Source organism: Myodes glareolus, chromosome 20 (genome assembly GCF_982192425.1).
Source record: "Myodes glareolus chromosome 20, mMyoGla1.1, whole genome shotgun sequence".
NCBI lineage: Eukaryota > Metazoa > Chordata > Mammalia > Rodentia > Cricetidae > Myodes > Myodes glareolus.
The window spans coordinates 22,425,258-22,450,765 of NC_142045.1; the positions used below are offsets into that span (position 1 = coordinate 22,425,258).

The 25,508-nt window shown below is 40.0% G+C and overlaps 1 protein-coding gene across 2 annotated transcripts in view; it reads left to right on the plus strand.

Annotated features, from left to right (window-relative positions):
- Positions 1–21,964, plus strand: part of LOC146890076 (vomeronasal type-2 receptor 1) — a 30,732-nt gene extending 8,768 nt beyond the window's left edge. Inside the window, exons 3-6 of one of the 2 annotated variants that reach the window (XM_087899393.1) lie at positions 9,595–9,653; positions 12,473–12,694; positions 19,572–19,695; positions 20,893–21,964. In XM_087899393.1, coding sequence (XP_087755519.1) covers positions 9,595–9,653; positions 12,473–12,694; positions 19,572–19,695; positions 20,893–21,875 — 1,388 coding nt within the window. In that variant the 3' untranslated portion in view covers positions 21,876–21,964. Of the gene's footprint in view, positions 1–9,594; positions 9,654–12,463; positions 12,695–19,571; positions 19,696–20,892 lie in introns of both variants that reach the window. The other variant, XM_087899392.1, reaches the window with a different exon arrangement.
- The last annotated feature ends 3,544 nt before the right edge of the window (positions 21,965–25,508 follow it).

The following is a 25,508-nucleotide window of genomic DNA, read 5'->3' on the forward strand; positions in this document are numbered from 1 at the left end:
ACAGAGGCTGCTATAGCTGGGACCTTTGAATTTCCTGGAGACTTTCATTTTCAATTATTGCTAACACTATTAACATTGGTAGCTTAATTATACTATCACCGTTTTTATGTGAAATCACTATATTTCCCTTGGGAAGTAATCATTATCTTGTTGGACAATATTTTGAAGCTCTGAAAATGTATTGCTTTTAATTATACATTTTACTGACGAGTTTTAACACTCACTGGCAATTATTCTTTTTTGTTGTTGTTATTACTGTGTATGTGTGCCTTTTTGGTGGTGGGATCAGTTCCTTAATGTGGAGGCATATGAGTTAAAAGACAATGAGCAGCTCTCTGATAAGGCATTCCAACATACTTGAATTTCTTATAGAAATAGAAACATATTTTAACTAAAGGTAAGTCCAGGAATAATCTAGGAGACCCCTCTAAATAAACAGGTCTAAAATGAACTCTTCAATCAGTTGGGTCTTGATTATTAGGACACAGAATGAGACAGAGAGAGAGGAAGAGCTTGTAAATTAAAGTTCAGAGAGGTGAGGAAGTATCTTAGCTACTCATGGAGGTATTGGGGTGTCTGTGGATGACTTTCACCTAGGTCTTGTCAGAAGAGAAATAGAGATCCCCCAGCCCAGCCTGTGTGGGTGCCAGGACAGGGCAGTGAGTGAAACCAGGCAGGAGGGAGTTCCTTTGTTTTAATAGCCTGCCTGCAGCAAGGTAAGACTGCAGTCAGGGAGATTTCTGGCCAGCAAGGGGCACTGATCCTGTAGCAGAAGATACAATGGAGGGGTAAGTGTGCTCCTGACCGCCACAGAAGCCCAGCAAGGGAACACACAATTTCCCAGCCACCCTTGTCTCCCTGGTTATTCAGCAGGGGTGGCTTCACCCTGCAAAACCCTCTCTCCTCCTATCCTATCCCTGCTTTCACCCAGGAACCCCTTCCCTTCCTCCCTCCCTTTTTCAGGGCATAAAATCCCCCAGTCCAGCCTGTGTGGGCACCACCGGGATGGGGCGGTGAGTGCAAATGAACAGAAGGGAGATCCTTTGTTTTAATAGCCTGCCTGCAGCAAGGTAGGACTGCAGGCAAAGTGATTCCTGGCCAGCAAGGGAAACTGATCCTGTAGCAGAAGATCCAGTGGAGGGAAGAGCCATTGGAGAGCATCTGAAGGAAGAGATGGGCAGGCACCAAGGCAAGAATTCCTCCAACAATCAGAAAAACAATATGAAAACACCAAATCCCAGTGATCTTACTACAGAAGGACTTGAACACCCTATTCCGGAAGAAGTAGGAAACAGTGTCATTATGAAAGCAATAGAGTCCCTTAAACAGAGTATGAATAACTCACTTAAAGAAATGGAAGAGAAGGATAACAAAAAGATTGAAGACATGAGTAAAGAATTGGAAGAGAAGTATAACAAAAAGTTTGAAGAAATGAGAAAATCCGTAAACGACACCCTGGGAAAACAAGAAAAAACAATCAAACAGGCAATGGAATCAGTTCAAGAATTGAAAACTAAAATGGAGGCAATGAAGAAAACACAAACCGAGGGCCAGCTGGATATGGAAAATCTAGGTAAACAAACAGAGACTTCAGGAACAAGCATAACCAATAGAATATAAGAGATAGAAGAATGAATCTCAGATTATGAAGACACCATAGAGAAAATAAATGCTCTGACCAAAGAAAACGTCAAATCCAACAAATTCTCATCACAAAACATTCAGGAAATATGGGACATAATTAAAAAACCAAACCTAAGAATAATAGGAGTAGAAGAAGGAGAAGAATTGCAGATCAAAGGTCCAGAAAATATATTCAACAAAATTATAGAAGAAAACTTTCCTAACCTAAAGAACGATATTCCTATGAAGGTTCAAGAAGCATACAGAACACCGAATAGTCTGGATCAAAAAAAAAATCCCCTCGCCATATAATAATCAAAACACAAAGCATTCAGATTAAAGAAAGGATATTAAGAGCTGCAAAGGAAAAAGGTCAAGTAACTTATAAAGGTAAACCTATCAGACTTACACCAGACTTCTCCATGGAAACCATGAAAGCCAGAAGGTCCTGGATAGAGGTACTGCAGAAACTAAGAGACCATGGATGGAAGCCCAGACTACTATACCCAGCCAAGCTATTGTTCACTATCAACGGAGAAAACAAAATATTCCAGGATAAAAACAAATTTAAACAATACATAGCTACAAATCCAGCCTTACAGAAAGTATTAGAAGGAAAATCACAACCCAAGGAATCCAACATTCCCAACACTGCCTAAAATAACTCAGACATCTAGTGACCCGTCACAAGCACAACTCAAAGAAGGGAAACACATACACTCTACTACCCAAAAAATAAATAAATAAACAACTGGAGTCAACAACCACTGGTCGTTAATATCACTTAATATCAGTGGACTCAATTCACCTATAAAGAGGCACAGACTTAGAGATTGGATAAGAAAACAGGATCCAACATTCTACTGTTTACAAGAAACACACCTCAACCACAAAGACAGACACCTATTCAGAGTAAAGGGTTGGGAAAAGGTTTTCCAAGCAAATGGACCTAAGAAACAAGCGGGTGTGGCCATTCTAATATCTAACAAAATCGACTTCAAACTAAAATCAATCAGAAGAGATGGAGATGGACATTTCATACTCATAACAGGAACAATTCATCAGGAAGAAGTCTCAATCCTGAATATCTATGCCCTTAATATAAAGCCACCCACTTATGTAAAAGAAACACTTCTAGAACCCAAGGCAGTCATCAAACCACACACACTAATAGTAGGAGACTTCAACACTCCTCTCTCACCAATGGACAGGTCAATCAGACAGAAACCTAACAGAGAAATAAGAGAATTATTGGAGGTATTGAATCAAATGGACTTAACAGACATCTATAGGACACTCCACCCAAATAGGAAAGAATATACCTTCTTCTCTGCTGCTCATGGAACCTTATCAAAAATTGACCACATACTCGGTAACAAAGCAAACTTCCACAGATACAAAAAAATATTAGTAACCACCTGTGTCTTGTCAGATCTCCATGGATTAAAGTTAGAATTCAGCAACAATGCTACCCCCAGGAAGCCAACAAACTCGTGGAAGTTGAACAGTCAACTACTGAATCACCCCTGGGTCAAGGAAGAAATAAAGAAAGAAATTAAAGTCTTCCTTGAATTTAATGAAAACAAAGACACAACATACTCAAACCTATGGGACACTATGAAAGCAGTGCTAAGAGGAAAGTTCATAGCACTAAGTGCCCAATTAAAGAAAACGGAGAAAGCACACATTGGAGACTTAACAGCACACTTGAAAGCTCTAGAAAAAAAAAGAAGCTGATTCACCCAGGAGGAGTAGAAGACTGGAAATAATCAAAATGAGGGCTGAAATCAACAAAATAGAAACACAGAAAACAATCCAAAGAATCAATGAAACAAAAAGCTGGTTCTTAGAGAAAATCAACTAACCAAACGGCAGAGAGAGAACATGCAAATTAATAAGATCAGAAATGAAAAGAGGGACATAACCACAGACACAGAGGAAATTCAGAGAATCATTGGATCTTACTACAAAATCCTGTATGCCACAAAATTGGAAAATATAAAAGAAACGGACATTTTTTTAGATATGATTTTCTTCAGGTTCACCTTCTCTTTTAGCTTCTCTAGGATCACGAATTATAGACTCAAAGACCTTTAACTATGGCTAGAATCCACTTATGAGTGAATACATACCACATTCCTCTTTCTGGGTCTGGCTTACCTCACTCAGTAAAGCATTTTCTATGTCCATCCATTTGCATGCAAAATTCAAGATGTCATTGTTTTTTACCCCTGAGTAAAACTTTAATGTGTATATGTTCCACACCTTTTTTAACCATTCTTCTATTGAGGGGCACCTAGGTTGTTTCCATGTTCTGGCTATAACAAATAGAGCAGCTATGAACATAATTGAACAAATACTTTTGTAGTATGATAGGGCATCTCTTGGGTATATTCCCAAGAGTGGAATTGCTGGGTCCTGAGAGAGGTTGACTCCCAGTTTCCTGAAAAACCGCCACACTGATTTCCACAGTGGCTGCACAAGTTTGCATTCCCACCAACATTGGATGGGTGTTCCCCTCACTCCACATCCTCTCCAGCATAGGCTATCATTGGTGTTTTTGACTTTATCTATTCTGACAGGTGTAAGATGGTATCTCAAAGTGGTTTTGATTTGCATTTCCCTGATCGTTAAGGAGGTTGAGCATGACCTTAACTGTCTTCTGGCCATTTGAAGTTCATCTGTTGTGAATTCTCAGTTCAGTTCAGTACCCCATTTTTTAATTGGGTTATTTAGAGTTTTAGTGTCTAGTTTCTTGAGTTCTTTGTATATTTTGGAGATCAGACCTTTGTCTAATGAGGGGTTGGTGAAGATCTTCTCCCAGTCAGAAGGCAGCCTTTTTGTCTTACTGACAGTGTCCTTTGCTTTACAGAAACTTCTCAGTTTCAGTAGGTCCCATTTATTCATTGTTTCTCTTATTGTCTGTGCTACTGGGGTCCTACTTAGGAAGTGGCCTCCTGTGTCTATTTCTTGTAGACTACTTCCCACTTTCTCTTCTATCAGGTTCAAAGTGGACAGATTAATGTTGATGTCTTTAATCCATTTGGACTTGAGTTTTGTGCATGGTGATAGATATGGATCTACTTTCATTCTTCTACAGGTTGACATCCAGTTATGCCAGCACCATTTGTTAAAGATGCTTTCCTTCTTTCATTGTATACCTTTAGCTCCCTTGTCGAAAATTAGGTGTTCATAGGTTTGTGGGTTAATATTCGGGTCTTCTATTCGATTCCATAGGTCGACTTCTCTGTTCTTATGCCAATACCAAGCTGTTTTCAATACTGTAACTCTGTAATAGAGTTTGAAGTCAGGGATGGTAATGCCTCCAGAAGTTCCTTTATTGTACAAGATTGTTTTGGCTATCCTGAGTTTTTTGTTTTGCCATATAAACTTGATTATTGTTCTCTCAAGGTCTGTGAAGAAGTTTGATGGGATTTTGATGGGGATTGCATTGAATGTATAGATTGCTTTTGGAAGAATTGCCATTTTTACTATGTTGATTCTCCCAATCCAAGAGCAGGGGAGGTCTTAACATTTTCTGGTATCCTCCTCAATTTCTTTCTTCAAAGACTTAAAGATTTTGTCAAATAGGTCTTTCAATTCCTTGGTTAGAGTAACCCCAAGATATTTTATGCTATTTGTGGCTATCGTGAAAGGTGATGTTTCTCTGATTTCCCTCTCTGCTTCTTTATCCTTTGTGTATAGGAGGGCAACCGATTTTTTGGAGTTGATCTTGTATCCTGCCACATTACTAAAGGTGTTTATCAGCTGTAGGAGTTCTTTGGTAGAGTTTTTGGGGTCGCTTATGTACACTATCATATCGCCTGCAAATAACGAAAGTTTAACTTCATCCTTTCCAATTTGAATCCCCTTGATCTCCTTATGTTGTCTTATTGCTATTGCTAGAACTTCAAGCACTATATTGAAGAGGTATGGAGAGAGTGGACAGCCTTGTCGTGTTCCTGATTTTAGTGGAAAGGCTTTGAGTTTCTCTCCATTCAATTTGATGTTAGCTGTCGGCTTGCTATATATTGCTTTTACTATATTTAGGTAAGATCCTTGTATCCCCAGTCTCTCCAACACCTTTTTCATAAATGGGTGTTGAATTTTATCAAATGCTTTTTCAGCATCCAATGAAATGATCATATGGTTTTTTTCTTTCAGTTTATTTATATGATGGATTACATTGATAGATTTGTATATGTTGAAGCAGCCCTGCATCTCTGGGATGAAGCCTACTTGATCATAATGGATAATTTTTCTAACGTGTTCTTGGATTCAGTTTGCCAGTATTTTATTGAGAATTTTCGCGTTAATGTTCATGAGTGAGATTGGCCTGTAATTCTCTTTCTTGGTGGTGTCTTTTGTGGTTTTGGTATTAGGGTAACTGTAACTTCATAAAAGGAGTTTGGCAATGACTCTTCTGTTTCTATATTGTGGAATACGTTAAGGAGTATAGGTATTAGCTCTTCCTGGAAGTTCTGGTAGAATTCTATATTGAAACCATCTGGTCCTGGGCTTTTTTTGGTAGGAAGATTTTTGATAACAGCTTCTAATTCTTCGCGACTAACAGGTCTATTTAGATTGTTCACCTGTTCTTGGTTCAACTTTGGTATATGGCACTTATCTAAAAAAAAAAAAGTCCATTTATTTTACATTTTCCAATTGTGGCATATAAACTTTAGTAGTAAGATCTAATGATTCTCTGAATTTCCTCTGTGTTTGTGGTTATGTCCCTCTTTTCATTTCTGATCTTATTAATTTGCATGTTCTCTCTCTGCCGTTTGATTAGTTTGGATAGGGGTTTGTCGATCTTGTTGATTTTCTCCAAGAACCAGCTTTTTGTTTCATTGATTCTTTGGATTGTTTTCTGTGTTTCTATTTTGTTGATTTCAGCCCTCAGTTTGATTATTTCCAGTCTTCTACTCCTCCTGAGTGAATCAGCTTCTTTTTTTTCTAGAGCTTTCAAATGTGCTGTTAAGTTTCCAATGTGTGCTTTCTCCGTTTTCTTTAATTGGGCACTTAGTGCTATGAACTTTCCTCTTAGCACTGCTTTCATAGTGTCCCATAGGTTTGAGTATGTTGTGTCTTTGTTTTCATTAAATTCAAGGAAGACTTTAATTTCTTTCTTTATTTCTTCCTTGACCCAGGGGTGATTCAGTAGTTGACTGTTCAACTTCCATGAGTTTGTTGGCTTCCTGGGGGTAGCATTGTTGCTGAATTCTAACTTTAATCCATGGAGATCTGACAAGACACAGGTGGTTACTAATATTTTTTTGTATCTGTGGAAGTTTGCTTTGATACCGAGTATGTGGTCAATTTTTGAGAAGGTTCCATGAGCTGCAGAGAAGAAGGTATATTCTTTCCTATTTGGGTGGAGTGTCCTATAGATGTCTGTTAAGTCCATTTGATTCAATACCTCCAATAATTCTCTTATTTCTCTGTTAGGTTTCTGTCTGATTGACCTGTCCATTGGTGAGAGAGGAGTGTTGAAGTCTCCTACTATTAGTGTGTGTGGTTTGATGACTGCCTTGAGTTCTAGAAGAGTTTCTTTTACATAAGTGGGTGGCTTTATATTAGGGGTATAGATATTCAGGATTGAGACTTCTTCCTGATGATTGTTCCTGTTATGAGTATGAAATGTCCATCTCCATCTCTTCTGATTGATTTTAGTTTGAAGTCGATTTTGTTAGATATTAGAATGGCCACACCCGCTTGTTTCTTAGGTCCATTTGTTTGGAAAACCTTTTCCCAACCCTTTACTCTGAATAGGTGTCTGTCTTTGTGGTTGAGGTGTGTTTCTTGTAAACAGTAGAATGTTGGATCCTGTTTTCATATCCAATCTCTAAGTCTGTGCCTCTTTATAGGTGAATTGAGTCCACTGATATTAAGTGATATTAATGACCAGTGGTTGTTGACTCCGGTCATTTTTTTGAGTAGTAGAGTGTATGTGTTTCCCTTCTTTGAGTTGTGCTTGTGACGGGTCACTAGATGTCTGAGTTATTTTAGGCAGTGTTGGGAATGTTGGATTCCTTGGGTTGTGATTTTCCTTCTAATACTTTCTGTAAGGCTGGATTTGTAGCTATGTATTGTTTAAATTTGTTTTTATCCTGGAATATTTTGTTTTCTCCGTTGATAGTGAACAATAGCTTGGCTGGGTATAGTAGTCTGGGCTTCCATCCATGGTCTCTTAGTTTCTGCAGTACCTCTATCCAGGACCTTCTGGCTTTCATGGTTTCCATAGAGAAGTCTGGTGTAAGTGTGATAGGTTTACCTTTATAAGTTACTTGACCTTTTTCCTTTGCAGCTCTTAATATCCTTTCTTTAATCTGAATGCTTTGTGTTTTGATTATTATATGGTGAGGGGATTTTTTTTTTTGATCCAGACTATTCGGTGTTCTGTATGCTTCTTGAACCTTCATAGGATTATCGTTCTTTAGGTTAGGAAAGTTTTCTTCTATAATTTTGTTGAATATATTTTCTGGACCTTTGATCTGCAATTCTTCTCCTTCTTCTACTCCTATTATTCTTAGGTTTGGTTTTTTAAATTATGTCCCATATTTCCTGAATGTTTTGTGATGAGAATTTGTTGGATTTGCTGTTTTCTTTGGTCAGAGCATTTATTTTCTCTATGGTGTCTTCATAATCTGAGATTCATTCTTCTATCTCTTATATTCTATTGGTTATGCTTGTTCCTGAAGTCTCTGTTTGTTTACCTAGATTTTCCATATCCAGCCGGCCCTCGGTTTGTGTTTTCTTCATTGCCTCCATTTCAGTTTTCAATTCTTGAACTGATTCCATTGCCTGTCTGATTGTTTTTTCTTGTTTTCCCAGGGTGTCGTTTATGAACTTACTCATTTCTTCAAACTTTTTGTTATATTTCTCTTCCATTTTTTTACTCATTTCTTCCATCTTTTTGTTATATTTCTCTTCTATTTCTTTAAGTGAGTTATTCATACCCTGTTTAAGAGACTCTATTGCTTTCATAATGACACTGTTTTCCACTTCTTCCAGAATAGGGTGTTCAAGTCCTTCTGTCGTAAGATCGCTGGGATCTGGTGTTTTTCATGTTGTTTTTCAGATTGTTGGAGGAATTCTTGCCTTGGCCCCTGCCCATCTCTTCCTTCAGATGCTCTCCAATGGCTCTTCCCTCTGCTGGGTCTTCTGCTACCAGATTAGTGCCCTCTTGCTATCCAGGAACCACTTTGCCTGCAGTCCTACCTTGCTGCAGGCAGGCTATTAAAACAAAGGAACTTTCTCCCATTTGCACTCACTGCCCCGTCCCGGCAGCGCCCACACAGGCTGAGTTGAAGGATTTTAAGCCCCGAAAAAGGGAGAGAGGAAGGGTAGGGGTTCCAGGCAGAAAGCCGGGATGGGTTAGGAGGAGAGAGGGTTTAGCTGGGGGAAGCCACCCCTTTGGAGTAACCAGGGAGATAAGGATGGCGGGAAGATTGTGTGTTCCCTTACCGGACTTGTGTGGCGGTCAGGAACACACTTACCCCTCCATTGTATCTTCTGCTACCGGATCAGTGCCACTCGCTGGTCTGAAGTCTCCCTGCCTGCCGGAAGTGGAAATTTTTATAAATAAATAAATGAGTAAATTTAAAAAGAGAGAGAGAGAGAGATAGAGGTTTCGAAGAGACTCAGAAGAATTGTCTGAGCTTCTGGGTGTGGGACAGTCTTAACTCTAGATTGATGAATCCACAGTGACCAGCCCTTGCAGCTTAAGATGGAAGGAAGATTTGCTAAGTTCATGTTCACAGAGCTTTGAGTGGTCATTTGTTAGGAAGGATGACTTTAAGATAGACCTAGCCTCCTAAGTAAATGTAAGGAGGTGATCCTGAAAAAGTAAGGTTACACTTGAGGCTGTTCTTGTCCTGGTACTCAGGGACAGTCTTGATTAACTATCTGCAAGATACAGCATATTGAAATAGATAGTGACTTCTGAGTCTAGCAGGAGGCCTGATTTAGAGGAAGGAGCTACCATAAAGGACTTAAATGAGGTTGAGATAGGTTGTAGACTTTGGATAATATAGGATCCTTACAGTACAAGTGGGAGGAGAATGGGCTAAGAATATTGTCTGAGTACAAGTTCATCTGGATCTTCCTACCTTTCCTGGAAGACAGAGAATGTCAACTACTGTGGCTCAAGCCTTTAATCTCAGTACTTGGAGGGCAGAGGAAGGTTGATCTCTGTGAATTCCAGGTCAACTTGGTCTACAAAGCAAGTTACAGTCAAGCCAGGGCTACGAGACGCTGTCTGAAACAAAAAAAAAGCCAACAAACAAAAAATTGCCAAAAATTAGGATGTCATGCTGCACAGAGGCAATATTTAATTTTGAAAGTAATATTAGAATGCCAGCTGGTGATTAAGTTAATTAATTTAATTCTAATTTAATTAGAATCAAAGGTGGCATGCCTTTAATCCCAGCACTCAGTAGGCAGAGGTGGGCAGATCTCTCTGAGTTTGAGGCAAACCTGCTCTACAGAGCTAGTTCCGGGACAGGCTCCAAAGCTACAGAGAAACCCTGTCTCGAAAAACAAAAACAAACAACAACAAAAAAGAAAGGAATATTAGAAATGAAAACTGGGTCATTATCTGTCTTTGCGAACCAGAGGAGCCCAAAATGAAGGATAATGTATTCTATAAGAATGATTGTTATCTCTGAGATCCTGTTCGATTTTTGTTGGGAATGCCGCTATCCACCTGGTAAAGGTATTCACAGGAACTAATCAGTATTTGAGTCCCTATCACAGAGGTAAGTGAATGAACTCTGTTTTCTAATTTTCCTCTGGCATACTTCGCTGTGTTGGACTGGCTGTAAGGAAAGCGGTCTGAGGACTCCTTTAGGACGGACCTGACAACAGGTTGGGAAAAGTTTGGAAACTGGCCATAAGGAACTCAGGCATCTGTGAAAAGAGCTCCACTGAGGGGTGCAGTGAGGATATTGGAGAATAAAATTGGGAACTAAGGCAACCTGAAGCAGAAGCTAAGTCACTTGTTCCTGTTCATCAGTTTGTTAACCATGGAAATGCCCAAGTTGATGTGGGAGTCCCCTCTGTATGCTGTGATTACCAGAATAAATAAAGAAAAAGTGTTCTGTGTCAGTACACAAGGGAGCTTGATCAAGTTGCATGTGGGTTATGTGTATGAACCTCATCTGCCCAGGCATGCATGAAGATCAAGATACAGGTTTTTTTACCATGCAAAAACAAACAAACAAACAAACACAAATACACAAAAGGGCACCAATGTAAAGATTAAAACAACGACAAAAAAAGCAATCTCAATAGTGAAAAAAAATGTAGACAAATTTAATACATTATTAAGGTGAATAATAACTAGAAACACAAAAATTTAAATAATACAGTAAGGTGAAAAAGTGATGAGGGTATAGTAAATATAAAAAATCAAGAGGGAGAATGAAGAGATGAGAGAGGTGACAGCCATATGCATAGGGCAAATGAGTCCCCTGAATATGTGGACTTTTTCTTTCCTATGGTTATGCTGTTGTGGTCAGTACAGGACAAGTGTCTTGTTCCCATCAGAGCTGTCTTGGCCTCACTAACATTCCTTCTTTGCTTACAGGGGCCTCTGCTGCCTACACTTAGCTTTGTATTCTGTGGTCTGGGGAGGTGCTCTGCAACCCCTCCCCTGCACCCAGGAGACTTTCTAGATTATGTTCTCTAGGGTGACTCTTGCTTTAACTGACGTTGTCCTATGTCCATAGCAATGTGCTATGTCTTTTGTGCAATATGCTATGAGGTGTGTCCTATGTGCATAGCAACCTTGGGAAACAACTATAGTACCGTACTGAGGTGATCACAGGGGAAGGATCTGTGTTCACACCTTCAAGAACTCTGAATCACCCTGCTGGAAAGATGCAGCTGTGGGGATTATAAATACCCCTGGAACTTAAGTCCTACAGTCAACGAGAACGAATAGTTGGCTCCAGGAGTCTGAGCGCTCTCAAATTCCAGGGCTGGTCTCAGCTGGTAGACTTTGCTCTTGTTGACTTGGGTTGGGGCTCTCCCTCCCTATGCACTTCCTAACCAAGGCTGGGACTCCTGCTATATGATCTTGTCAGCATCTTTTGCTCTGATCTCCACAACTGACTCCTTGATTTGTCTCCTCACTCATGAGTTGTGACAGGCCAAATGATTGGTCCCTAATCGTAGGCTCCCAGGGCGGCTCCCTTTGAACAACGGGAGACGGTACTCGGGTGCTAGCCTGTGATACACATAGAGAGACAAAATGGGCTGTTTCTCCATCACTTACCAGTCTGCCGGAGGAACGAAGGCTACAGCTGGGGGAACGACTGCTTGCCTCTCACCGGGTCTCCCTTTGGAGGTAGCTTCCTCCCTCTGTGCAAGGTGACTTCGTGGTAGAGGCTGTGTTTGGTTTACGGGTTTGTCATGTGTGGCTCATCTCTTTTCTTTGCTCTGCTCAAGCATTCTTTCGTTACTTCATTTTCTCCGTGGATTTTTGAGACCCTCGATTTTGGGCTCGAGTCTACTTTTTTCTTATTCTGACTTTCACTACTTTACACAGCAATAGCTTCTACCCTGCCACCTTACCAGAATGTTTCCAGTGAAATCGTTATAATGCTGTGTGCATTTACATTCAGAGCCCTACTCCATGTGGCCAGCTATGCGTCACCACTGATTTGCACATGTGGCTAGAGGTTGTCATAGATGATAAAAAGTAATGGAGAGACCAAGAGGAAGTGCTACAATTTCAAGAATTAAATATAAATTTGAAATGATTTTCTTTATAAAACCATTGAATTTTTACAACTTGCTTTCTTCTCTTGTTTTTATCTCCTGTGTTGCTTTCTAGCTCATGTACTATATTAAGGAAATTATGTTTCAAACACATGATGACAAGTGGCTAGCCCTGGATGAAAATGGAGATGTGAAAAAAGGACACTATGACATTCTAAACTGGCAATTAGACGACAATGGAGAAGTTTCCTTCGTGACAGTTGGGAAATACAATTTCAGACCCAGTATGTTTGAGCTTATTATTCCAAAGGATTCTCCATTATTTTGGAACACCGAGTCATCAAAGGTTAGTTACACTGATAGATTATTTGATTTATAGCTATCTATTTTTAAAGATACTAATGAAATGTAAAATATTTAGAAATTATTCTAATTAAAAATCAGTTTTCCTGAATACAGCATATTTTAAAACATATGAAAATTCATATTCTTAAATTTTTTAATATTTTCTTGGATTTAGTATTAAGCATAAGAATCGCCTATTTAGCTAGGCTGGTGTCCAGTGACTGTGAGTGGTTTGCCTGGCTCTCTCACCACTTCCGGGGTTACACATGTGTTCTACCATATTGGCTTTTATTGGGTGTTTGGGATCTGAAAGCAGGCTCTTGTGCTCAGGAAGCACTTCACCAAAGCCGTGTTTCCTATCGCTCCTCTATATCACTTTACCCAATGCATTCTCTTATTGATCTTTCTTTCTCATTTCTATTCTGTGTTATTTTACTACCTTTGCTCAATACATCTTATTAAATTTTCATTGGAATATATTCTTTAACTCTTTGTTACTTCTATCTTAAATCCAGAAGTCTTTTTGTTATTCCTTTCCCAAGGAAAGTTAACCCTTTTTATTCCTTAGAATTTTAGATATGCCGAAACTACAAACATTTCTGTTTTAAAATTAAGTCTATTTTTAAACGGATACTAAAAAGCATAAAAATTTTGCAACATGTTTATGAGCTACTCTGATCTCTCCATGCATACCCGCAGTATATAATGCTTAGTTGGATTTCTCTATCTTCTCAAATGTGTATCATTTCTTCATGATGACAATGTTTAAAGTCTTCGTTTTATGTTTTAGAAAGATAAAACATACTCAGAGTCATCTTGCTGTGCATTTGCACACCAGAACTTCTTATTGTTATCTACTTGTAACCCATGAGAGACGGCCATGTTGTTTTCATCAGTGCCTGTACTAACATGCATTCCCCACAGCTCCGTACAGTGTTCTCATTACTTCACAGCCTCAACAACATGATTTTTGTCTTTAAAAATATCACTTTAGGGTGAGCATAAAGTAATATTTTAAATTTATTCTTTCAAATGTTTGCACATGTGTAGGAAGTATTTTGATCTATCCATTCCCCCTCCTTCCTCCCTCCATTTCTCCCTGGGACTTACCAATGCATCTCGCTCACCAATGCATGTCCTCTTTATCAATGGCTGTTATTATTAGTAGAACCTGAAACCAATCATTGCTGACCGCATGTGCAAGGATATGGAGGCCATCTGCTGGGCCGTGGACCATATCCTCAAAGTAAAGTGACCCTCTGGCAGCAGCCATCAACTGTTAATAACTCTTCAGGTAGGGGTGGAACCTTGGCAGCTCTTCCCCCATCCATGCTGGAACTTTGGTTGATTTGATCTTTGATAGGGAACCACAACTGCTATGAATTGCTATGAACCACAATGCTATGATAGGGAACAGCCATGCCATGTCCAGAGGACAGCACTTCACAGCTTTCCTCCCCATCCTTTGGGTCTTACAGTGTTTCTGCCTACCTCTCCATGATGCTTCCTGAACCTTGGGGAGGCAGAGGTTGATACGTGACTTTTCAATGGCTGAACACTCACAGTCGCTGAGTCTCAGTATTTTCATCAGTCAGTGATAAGTTTCTGCAGTAACTGCAAAAAAGAAGATTCTCTGATCAATGAAGAGAACAGCATAAATCCCTGGTTATATAATATTTATATATTAGGAAAGTGGGCTGACAACACAACAATTTAGTATGGGGCTGTAGTCTTATTTATGGCAGGAAGTGTGCTGGCAAGTGCTCTACCACTGAGCTATATTCACAGCCCTTAATTTTATCATCTTTTTTTGTTTGAGAATTTCACACATGCACTTAGTGTGTTTTGCTCCATCCCATCTCCTTCTTCATCTCCTTCAACTCTCCCCTATTTCTTTACTACCATGCTCCCTGCCAACCTTATGAACTTTTTATAAACCCACTGATTTCCCCTAGTGATGCCCGTATGTATATAAATATAGGATCTTCTACTGTATCATGACAGTCTTTCGGAAGAAAACCAATTCTGCCTTCCTCAGAAGCCATCTATTGCCTCGTGTTTCTCAATTAGGAGTGGGACTTCATGAGGCCCTCCCAGTCCATGTTGGGATGTTAGCTGTCTTGATCTGTGCAAGTCTTCGGCATGCACTCACAGGTGCTGGGAGGTCTTGTGTGTCCAGGCTAAGTCATGTCTGGACAGCACTGTGGGGAAGTGGTCGTCCACTGCTTCTACCTCTTACAACCTTTTTGTCCCTTTGAAAATGATCCCCAAGCCTAAGGGGTAGGGATGTGATATCGATGTTCCATTTAGGAGTGAGTACTCCATAGTCTCTTATTCTTGTACCTTGACCAGTTCTGCATCTCTATGTTATGGTCTATGACTGAAAAAAAAAAAACCAACTCTCTGATGAGGGCTGAAAAAATGTACTAACTTATGAGTATAAAGACTTAGAGGATCCTTTCATACTATGTCTATTTAGCAGAACAAATAGCAATAGGGTCTCCCCTAGGTCTTCTTAGCTACCCAGACACTTGCTCTAGGCCCAGTTGACTAGTCATGAGTTTTGTCTTATGGAGTAGACCTTAAATCCAACCAGAAGATAGTTGGTTACTCTATAGCATTTATGCTGTCTTTCCAGTTGTGACACAGTCCTTAAATTTGACATATTCAAGTCATGGTAATTTTGCGCATATCTGAGTACATTTGTGGGGAGGTGAGAATATTTAATCGTACTTTACATACTTGTATTATGGTGGTATTCTTCTGTCTAATGGTGGTGGTGTGTGTTTTAGGAATAGAATTTTAATTTGAAATCTTTTTCATTTTTGTTTTCTTGTAATAGGAACAATGTAGAGAAGTAAAATTCTGTTTTTGGTTATTTTTATGGGTGCAGGATAGAGGTTTTGGGTGACTTCCAGTGTCTCTACTTCCAAAAACTCTCTTTTAGTATAGTTTAGTTGATGAGAAGACTTTTTTAAGGAAAGGAAAATCTTCCATTTTTGTTGACTTTGTAGCCTATCCTGTTTCTGTTGGGTTATTAGTTCACCTCAAGCTGACATTTTTACCTTTTTTACTAATATCAGAAATAACATTTTCCTCCTTATGCCCTTTCTAATCCTTTTTTTGGACTTCCAGAAATTGTCACACGGAGTCCTTTCCTGTCAGCCAGCACTCTGCAAAGGTTTTGATTCTGTTCCCATGTAGGAGCAGACATTGCTTTTCCTAAGAGTGATTTGGTCTGCTTTCAGGAAACCTTAGGTTCTCTGTTCCCTTTCACTGTTTCCTGTACAGCTCATTTTAGATTGAAATAGAATAATAGTGATAACCTTTCTTGGAATTTGACAAGTATTTCTCTGCTGACAGATACTGAGAAGTTTGTGACATTCTCAGACTCTTTGTAATACCATAGTCATGGGCTGTGTAGGAGTTTCTCTCTTAAATTCATGTTGTTTTGCAGAGGATGCATAGAAAATTCTCAGAATAATAGGTATCAATACCTTGTGGGCACTCTGCATCCATCTCCTCCCCTTCAACAGTAGTTTTTTTTTCTTTGTCTTTTTCTTTTTTAATTGGTTTTTATTGAGCTCTACATTTTTCTCTGCTCCCTTCCCTGTCTCTCCCCTCTCCCTTCAACCCTCTCCCAAGGTCTCCATGCTTCCAATTTACTCAGGAGATCTTGTCTTTTTCTACTTCCCATGTAGATTAGATCTATGTAAGTCTCTCTTAGTGTCCTCATTATTGTCTAGGTTCTCTGGGATTGTGGTTTGTAGGCTGGGTTTCTTTGATTTGTGTTTAAAAACCACCTATGAGTGAGTACATGTGATAATTGTCTTTCTGTGTCTGGGTTACCTCACTCAAAATAACGTTTTCTAGTTCCATACATTATCCTGCAAAACTCAGGATGTCATTATTTTTTTCTGTTGTGTTCTAAGATTTCTATGCCTACAGTATATATGTAGATTTATACATATTCACAAAGCTGAACACACACCACTTCCTACACTCAACACTCTCTTTCCTTGGTGCATCCTTAAGTAGCACTTGAATATAATATGGGGAAATCAAAATAGTAGCCTATCAGTGTGTGCCACTTGGAGAAGGCAGAGCTCTCTACATCATTCCCTTCCCCTCCCTGTGTGTGCAGCACCACTTCCTGCATCTCATTTCCTTGTTCAGGAGCTGTTAAGTCCATCCCAGTAGCTTTTCAAATAGACATTCGTTACAACTGGACTGGTGGCCTGCTTCCTAGTATGCTCAAGGCCTTAAGTTTGATCTTGGAATTGCACACAAAAAAGTAAATAAACCAAAATTAAATAAAGTGGAAAACTTGGTTCCTTGGTTGCCTTAGTTAAATCAAGGACTCAGGAGCCACAGGTGGCCAGATACCATGTAGGCCAACACAGAAATATGGTTCTTTCCTAAGTGCAGAAAGGACCTAAGCCTAGACATCTTCTGTGGCGTCGAGCTCACTGCCTGGATGGTGACGGACTTTACAGATGAATCTTGACACTTTTTTCTCCTGTTCCTTGAGCTAGGGGCCCAGTACAGTTTGCATGAAAAGGGAAAATGTTTGCCCATACAAGGTTTGCAGTTCCTATTACATTAAAATGGAAAGAAAACTAATAAAAGTATAATAGTGTATTTCTATTTTGATAAGGTTTTCAGTCGAATATAGTTATTTCATTTCTCTTCTCTATTAAGATTGTTGTTATACTTGTTTAATGGAGTGCTTCAAGTGTAATTCAACACTGACCTAACAAGCACTTACTAATAGCACCAATCATTGTGTTTATGTCCTAATGAGAGAAAGCCTTAAAGGCTTACATTTTTTGTTTTCTGAGACATGATCTCACTATTAGCTCAGGCTTGCCCCAAATCTGTGATCCTCCTTCCTTATCCGTCCAAGCTTTGAGATTACTTCTAAGTATTACTTTTTCAGAAAGAAGGGGAGGGGTTTAGAGAAGACAACCCATTGAGGACTGAGTGTTCCAAAGCCTCTCACTCTCTGCACACTGCCCAGTTGTGGGTCACTGTGTTAGTTCCCATCTACTTCGGGAGAAGGCCTCTCTCATTAGGGTTCAGTGAGACAAGGATCTATGAGTGTAGCAGTAGGAGTATAGCAGATCTATGAGTATATGCCATCGGGAGTTGTTTATTTTTTTGCTATGTTTTTAAAGTAGAATACTAGTAGTAGGTTTTCTCCTAGGCCATGACTTATCTAGTCTTAGGCTCTTGGTCATTTCAGTCGTGTTGGTATGAGTTCCATCTCGTGGCTTTAAATTCAATCAAAAAGGGGTTGGTTGTTCTCATGTTTGTGCCACTATTGCACTGGTATATTTTGCAGGGATCTTGATGCTATAGGTGATAGGGCTTATAGTTAGCTCATATTAATGATCAGTTTTCTCCTCTATCAGCATGCAAAATACTTTCCAGCACCATGAATGCTAATCAGCATGAGTAAAGCTTCTAGTTGGGTACCAGCTTGACTTCTCTATGTTTGATAGCTTAAGTGTTGTCTTCAGCAATAGGGCCTTACTCTCAGAATATGGGGAGCCTCCTATAGTCTTGGCAATAGCCCGTAGTGTTAGAGTAGTCCATGAGATAGACCCCTTTGGCCAACAGGGATCTATGCAGAAGATGGGATGAACAGATTTTAGGGAACAGAGGTGGTGGACAACTCCAAGGAATGACTCTTGCAGACACAACATGCCTAATGTATAAATAACTCACAGAGACTGAGGCACCACACATCATAACTATCCAGGTTCAAGCCAGATGGGATCCCAGCACTGAGAGAGGGAAGTGGGTTTCATGTTCATCCCTTACCAAAATGTTATTTTTCAATTAATGTGCTGTCAAAAGGAAAAACAATTTTCTCCAGTGGAGTGCAACTGTGTATATCACTCACTCTCCAGGGCAAGTCTCACGCCCAACAGTAGTTGACCAATACAAGATGAACTCTATGGTGGTGTGTGTGTGTGTGTGTGTGTATGCTAGGGTATTATGGGAAGTACTTTTAAATTTTGTTTTGGGATTTATTCTGTCTTATTTCTTTCTTTGGTTCTGATTTTCACTTTTTTCTTCCTTTCTTAAAAAAGGGAGAGAGAAAGAACATGAGGTAGGGTGGCTAGGGAGGAGGTGAAGTTCTGGGAAGAGTTGAGAGAGGAGGTAAAACACCATCAAAATACACTATATGAAAAACCCGAGTAAAAAAGAAATGTCCTCTCACCCCCAGATTCCCACATAAATTTATCTGTAAATAGCACTATTGTTATGTATTTCAATGTGTAAAATTCTTTATAAGCTACACGATATGAAAGGAGGCCTCAGTTAGCTACAAAATCTTCTAACCTGACTTAGCAAGAAAATATTCCTGGACTACACCTCTTCTGCAATTGCTCTATGCCTTTTCAACTTCCTCCCTTGAAGTGACTTTTAATTTTTTTCCTGTCATTTATAAAACATATTAATTTAATATTATGTTGAAATGGTTTTGCTCAGAGAATATCTGTTTCAGGTTTTCAGGATGATTGGTGGAATTTTAAGTTCTCCTAAAAAGGGAATAGACTTAGCAAACTGTCTCATTTGCAGTATCTCATGTGATATTAGTTTGGTCTTAAACACCAAGATTAAATAGAGCTGCCATTAGTGTTTGTTTGGTATTTCAGAGTCAATCTCAGGACTGTTCTTCAGCAGAAGTTCTTTCTAAGCCCTCCATATTGTCGTGCTTTGTCTGCTCTCTTTGCTCGCTATCCTGGGCTCATCTCACTTATATATAGGACACACATCTCCCTGAAAATACAACTGCAAACTTCCTCAGTTTCACAAGTGGAAAAGTTTCAAGGATTTGTTTTACCTACTGTCTTTGTCTTTGCTAGATTCCCTACTCAGTCTGCACGGACGTGTGCTCTCCGGGGACCAGGAAGGGGATTCGACAAGGGGAACCCATATGCTGCTTTGATTGCATCCCATGTGCTGATGGATATGTGTCAGAGAAACCAGGTAAAGATGGTCACTTTGTCACAGGTAGTAATGCACTTATATTAAACATTTATGGACAAAGAGATCCTTGGAAACATATTTTTACAAAATTGCAAGCAGTATACGGCAAAAATCATTAGCATCTATCAAATTATTGAATGTTCTGTGCAGTGCAGATAGAGGATTTAGAAACATATAAAATGTGAAATATGAATAAACTAATAAAATGTTCAAGTTTTTGTTTCTAAAGTAGACTCAGCACTAACTAGAGCTGGATATGAGTCACCCACTTGTCTTAAGGTGCTGGGCTGTGCACCGAGAGCACATGCAGGGCACAGCGCTGCTGCGGGAGCTCCTACAACAGCTCGCTCAGATGCTGCTCTCTGGAGGTGACCTAAGCAGCTTGGTTTTGTGAAGTGTGTTGGAACAGGACAATGGTCTGCGGTGGAAAACAAGCGCCCTGTCTCCTGCAGAGCTCCCTGGCTACAGGTCCCCAGGGTCCACCCAGAATTCCAACAGAGATGTCCAGACCGGGAGTCAGAGTGATTGAAAGGAAACACCAGTCTTTCCCTGGATCTTTAAGTTACCTTGGGTAGACCCATTCCCTCATCTACTAAAGTAGCTTTTACTTGATCACCAAGGCTTCTTCTTAGAGCCTCCATCCATACAGACTTGGCCTTCTTAGCCTCAGGGACCAGAGGTGATGGTTTTGTTTTCCTTCCTACCCTCATCCTCACCACTCATTCAACCAAGCATCTGGAGTTGACGACATTTGATTGGGCACAATTCTCCTCCATGAGGGGATATTGAATGAAAGAACGAAAACACAAGGGGTATAACCGGTTGTGCCCCAGGCCTTTTGATTGTCTCACCTCAGCAGCTGTGACCTTCTCATTGTTGGGTGGCTCTTGGGTTGATAAAGACACATGCCTTTTATAAATAGATAGAGGAGAAAGAGAGGAGCACATCACTGGAAAAGACCAATTCAAGAAAGCCTGGGGTTGGGGAGAAATGTGCAATTCCATAATTGAAAACAACTCTTAATCTGCCATAGCATCTCTAAGCACCAAGCCCATTTTTCCACACTAATTTTAAGATCATACACATATGCTTTTGTGTGCATGTTTCCTTGCTCCTACCTTTGACTGTTCTGCATTACTCACAGTTAAAGGTGCCAACTGGGTTTCTTACAATCCATTCACTGCTCTTTCTCAATAGGTCAAAGAGAATGTGACCCATGTGGGGAAGACGACTGGTCCAATGCACAGAAGAACAAGTGTGTGCCAAAGGAGGTGGAATTCCTCGCTTATGAGGAGGCCCTGGGGTTCACCCTTGTCATCCTCTCCATCTTGGGGGCACTCGTGGTCTTGGCAGTCACCGTGATATATGTGATCCACAGGCACACTCCATTGGTGAAGGCCAATGACCGGGAGCTGAGCTTCCTCATTCAGATGTCTCTGGTCATCACAGTGCTCTCGTCCTTGCTCTTCATAGGCAAGCCATCGAACTGGTCCTGCATGGCCCGCCAGGTCACTCTGGCGCTAGGCTTTTGCCTCTGTCTGTCTTCCATTCTCGGAAAGACAATTTCACTCTTTTTTGCCTACAGGATTTCCATATCCAAAACTCGGCTTATATCCATGCACCCCGTTATTCGAAAAGTCATTGTGCTGGTCTGTGTTTTGGGGGAGATTGGTGCATGCTCAGCTTACTTGGTATGGCAACCTCCAAGGATGTTCAAGAACATTGAACCTCAAAATGTAAAGATCATCTTTGAATGCAATGAAGGTTCTATAGAGTTCCTGTGCTCCATATTTGGGTTTGACGTCCTTCTGGCCTTACTGTGTTTCCTTACAACGTTTGTGGCTCGCCAGCTGCCAGATAACTACTATGAAGGGAAATGCATCACGTTTGCCATGCTGGTCTTTTTCATTGTCTGGATCTCTTTTGTCCCTGCGTACCTGAGCACCAAAGGCAAATTCAAAGTGGCTGTGGAAATATTTGCCATTTTGGCGTCCAGCTATGGCTTGTTAGGCTGTATATTTCTTCCCAAGTGCTTCATTATTCTGCTGAGGCCAAAGAGGAACACTGATGAAACTGTTGGCGGGAGAGTCCCCACTGCAGACAGGAGCATCCAGCTGACCTCAGCTTCTGTGAGCAGTGAGCTTAACAACACCACAGTGTCGACTGTTCTGGATGAGTAGAGTCGTAAGTCCCAGGGGACAGGCAGAGCTGGGTGATGACCTGGTTCAACCTTCCCTGTCTGGTTGCTTCGGGAGCAGCTGCTTGTTGCTCTGGGGTATTGAGGATTTTTCCCTTCATAATGTAGTCTTTGCATAGTGAATAAAATCTTAGTCTGCAAAATGCCATTTGTCAAGGAGTATAATATGACATCATTGAGATTGTTAACTACTTCATTCGAACATTTCATTGGGTCTTTTACAATAGAGGATGTGACAGATACAACTTGTCCAAAATGGCAAGTAACCATAGAACCATATTAACAAAACTTACTTTCTTCTTTAACCCCTCATAGGAATAGGAAAACTTCTCTAAGGGATGCTGCAGCCCCGGGATTTCCTAGAGAAAATAAATGCAAAAGTGTCGGTTTGAAAACATTACTCTAAGAATCAAAAAGAAAGGACATTAAAACACCACCATAGTAGTATGTTTATTCTATAGTAAAGGTCTTGACGTTAAAGGAAGTTAACACAGGACAAGTCATAAGATGCTAGGTTTTTGAGAAATTCAGTAATATTTATCATGTCATTACACAGAGTTAAGTAGAATTTAATCCCTGGTGAAAATGTTGCAAAGTGGTTTTAATCTCCTATTCTTCTAGATAAATGGAATAGATAGATAGATAGATAGATAGATAGATAGATAGATAGATAGATAGATAGATGTAGAAAACATAACTTGTAAAAATACTGACCAACCAAAACTACAAATAAATATCTGAATCGAGAATGACATGAGTAACAGAAAGTGCTGTCTTTGAGAGAGCTTAATAATGTTTATGAATCTCAGTAAAAACAAAACTGAACAGATGCATCCAGGCATCTTGGAGCCAAAGTTGGGAGTAGGATGGCTAGCTTAGCAGAATAAGTTGGGAACTTATTTACTGATTTGTACAGGGTGATCATTCCAGATCAGGGGAAAAAATGATGAGCTTCCTACAACTTAAATGAGTTTATGTCAAGTGACAGAAAGTTTCAGAAGTGATCATATTTGTTGTAGCAAAATGAACACCAGCCTTTTCTGGACATCCATCTATCCACTCATCTGTCCCCGATACTTCTCCGGAACTCTGCACTGCAGCCCTTACAGTGAGATGATTATAGATGAGCTCTTGTCCAATCACATGAAGAGCAGGGAAATGGATTTATTTGGCCATTTCTTGATTCCATTTATTTATTTGATACTTCATTCACACGCATATGTTTTGGTAAAAAGAGGATAATTTTTTGAAAGTATAAAATAATAAGAAAATGAAAATCTGAGCTTTTTTCTGTTTCACTTAGGCATACAGCTGGAGCATTCTCAGTTCTCCATCCTGAGGTTAAAAATAAGATGGGAACTGGCTTGGGTCTAATGAATTGTTTTGCTTATAAACTCAGAATATTTCAGTGTCCATTTCTTTTCTGAGATGCTTATCATTGACTGTATGGTTTGTAAAAGGAGTACCCCAGTAGTCTATCTGTTTAATATCAAAGACTCCATCACCTCCTCATATGATGTTGCAGTAAAACTATCTCATTGTTACATAATCTTCACATTTATACTTCTGATTAACAATGGGTTCTACAGCAAAATGTCGGTAGTATGTGTATGTGCAAAGGTGTCATTAAGCAAGCTGCAGCAGTGTGCTTACAAGCCCTACTCAAATGCTCTGTAGTCAGACCTCCTGCCTGAAAGAGTCAGAGTTTGTGCTGGTAGCACAGTCAGAAAGCTGACATTTTAAAACAGCATGACTTTTTTTCTGCTGCAGCTGAGACAGGAAAACCTCTCTTAAAGGAAATATGGCACACTGCCAGTAAACAGCAAGAAACTGTGTTAAACTTTGTATTTTTGTGTCTAGAATTCCTTTCCACGCTTTTTCAGATTTTACATGGATTTAGTCTACCACATTGACATGACATATGTAGTGGAAGGCGAACTTGTTGGTTCCTGGCAGCCCAACCTTTGCTAACTTAGAACCAAAATAATCACACAGAAACCATATTAATTAAATCACTGCTTGGCCCATTAACTCTAAATTCTTGTTGGTTAACTCTTACATGAAAAGACCACAAGGATACCTGGATTCTGGGCCACTACCTGTGGCCATGTTGGGGTCCGAGGGATGAGCCACTACCAGGGCCACTATCAGGGCCATAATAACATCTGGGCCCAAGTTGCTATTGATGGTCATATCTGGGTCCATGGTCCAGCTACAGCTGGGGTCTGTATTGATATCTGTTGCCCGTGTTACCACAAGGGTCCATGTGAACCATGTGTTGAACTACATGATGAACCATGTGTTGAAGTAAGAGGGCCATGCTGCCTCTAATAGGTCCAGGGAGGAGAGTCACTTCCCTCACTGAAGAGCTGACCCCACCCTTCACTGGTCCTGGAATATCAGGCCCCATGACCCCAGCACAAAAGAACTGGTTCTACCACTCACAGGAGAAGTGGGATCTGAGCTTTGACCCTAGGGAGAGCTGGCCCAGTCCCTCACCTGAGGAAGGCAATTCCAGCAGCCTGGACTAACCACTCAGCTACCACCAAGGCGCACATCCAAGCCTTGAGTTGACACTCCCTGACATCTATCCTATCTACAACCTGCTAGAGCATGTGAAGAGACCAGCCACAGCTGCAGGATCTCCATGACTGGGGTAACAGCAGGAAATCCTAGAGGAGTTTTGGGGAGGATCCAGTATTGATGATATGCCAGAAGCCAAAGGCCTTAAACCTGACCAACAATTCAAACAAGTCTAACCTGAGAGATGTTAAATGAAATTTCTGCTTTTGTTTCCACAGAAGATGAGAACCTGTGGATTTATTTTAGACTAATGTAGTTTGATGGACCAAGAACCCCTGAAAGATTGTCATAAATACCCCCGAAAAAATTACTTCACCCAACAAAAAGCAGGAAACAGTTTGAAGAGAACTATACCCAATTTCCTTAATAATTGTTTATAAATGTTTGTTTACATTTAAAGGGAGATATGATATAAGTATGAATAATTTTCATTGGTATGGATCTTGGTCTATTGATGTAAGTTTTGGGTCAGTCTTATTTCATGTATGTTTCTGTTCTTGATTAGGGTATTGTGATTGTGCAGTCCATTTGAAAATATAATGTATAATTAAGAAATATAGATTAATAGATAATCATCTATAAAAGTCAAGTGTGTAGTCATGCTAGTTAGGTTTTCTAGATGTACAGAGATATATTTCAGTAAAATATGTATTCTTCAAACCTTTCAGAGACCTTCAAAATATGGCATTAAAATGTTTTAAAAATTTAGGACTTTTCATGACAGAAAACACATCTGCTCCTGGTAGTACCAATTACTACAAGAGGATGATGGGCATTGAAGAGGTTCCTTATGGAGTTGGTTAGCCATTTGGGCAAGAAACTGCTCTTGCCTGGATTGCGTGATGTTATCCTGTATGAACTTGACATGCAGGACCCACAGAAAACTGACTGCTAAACTTGCCTGAAGGTGAGATGGTCCTTCGGGGTTCTTGCTTTATAAAAGAGTCTGTCAGACATTCTACAGAACGCAGAAAAAAAGTAACTGACAAACTCTCAATACGGGCAGATTTGTCTTTAAAATTTCCTGCTTCAT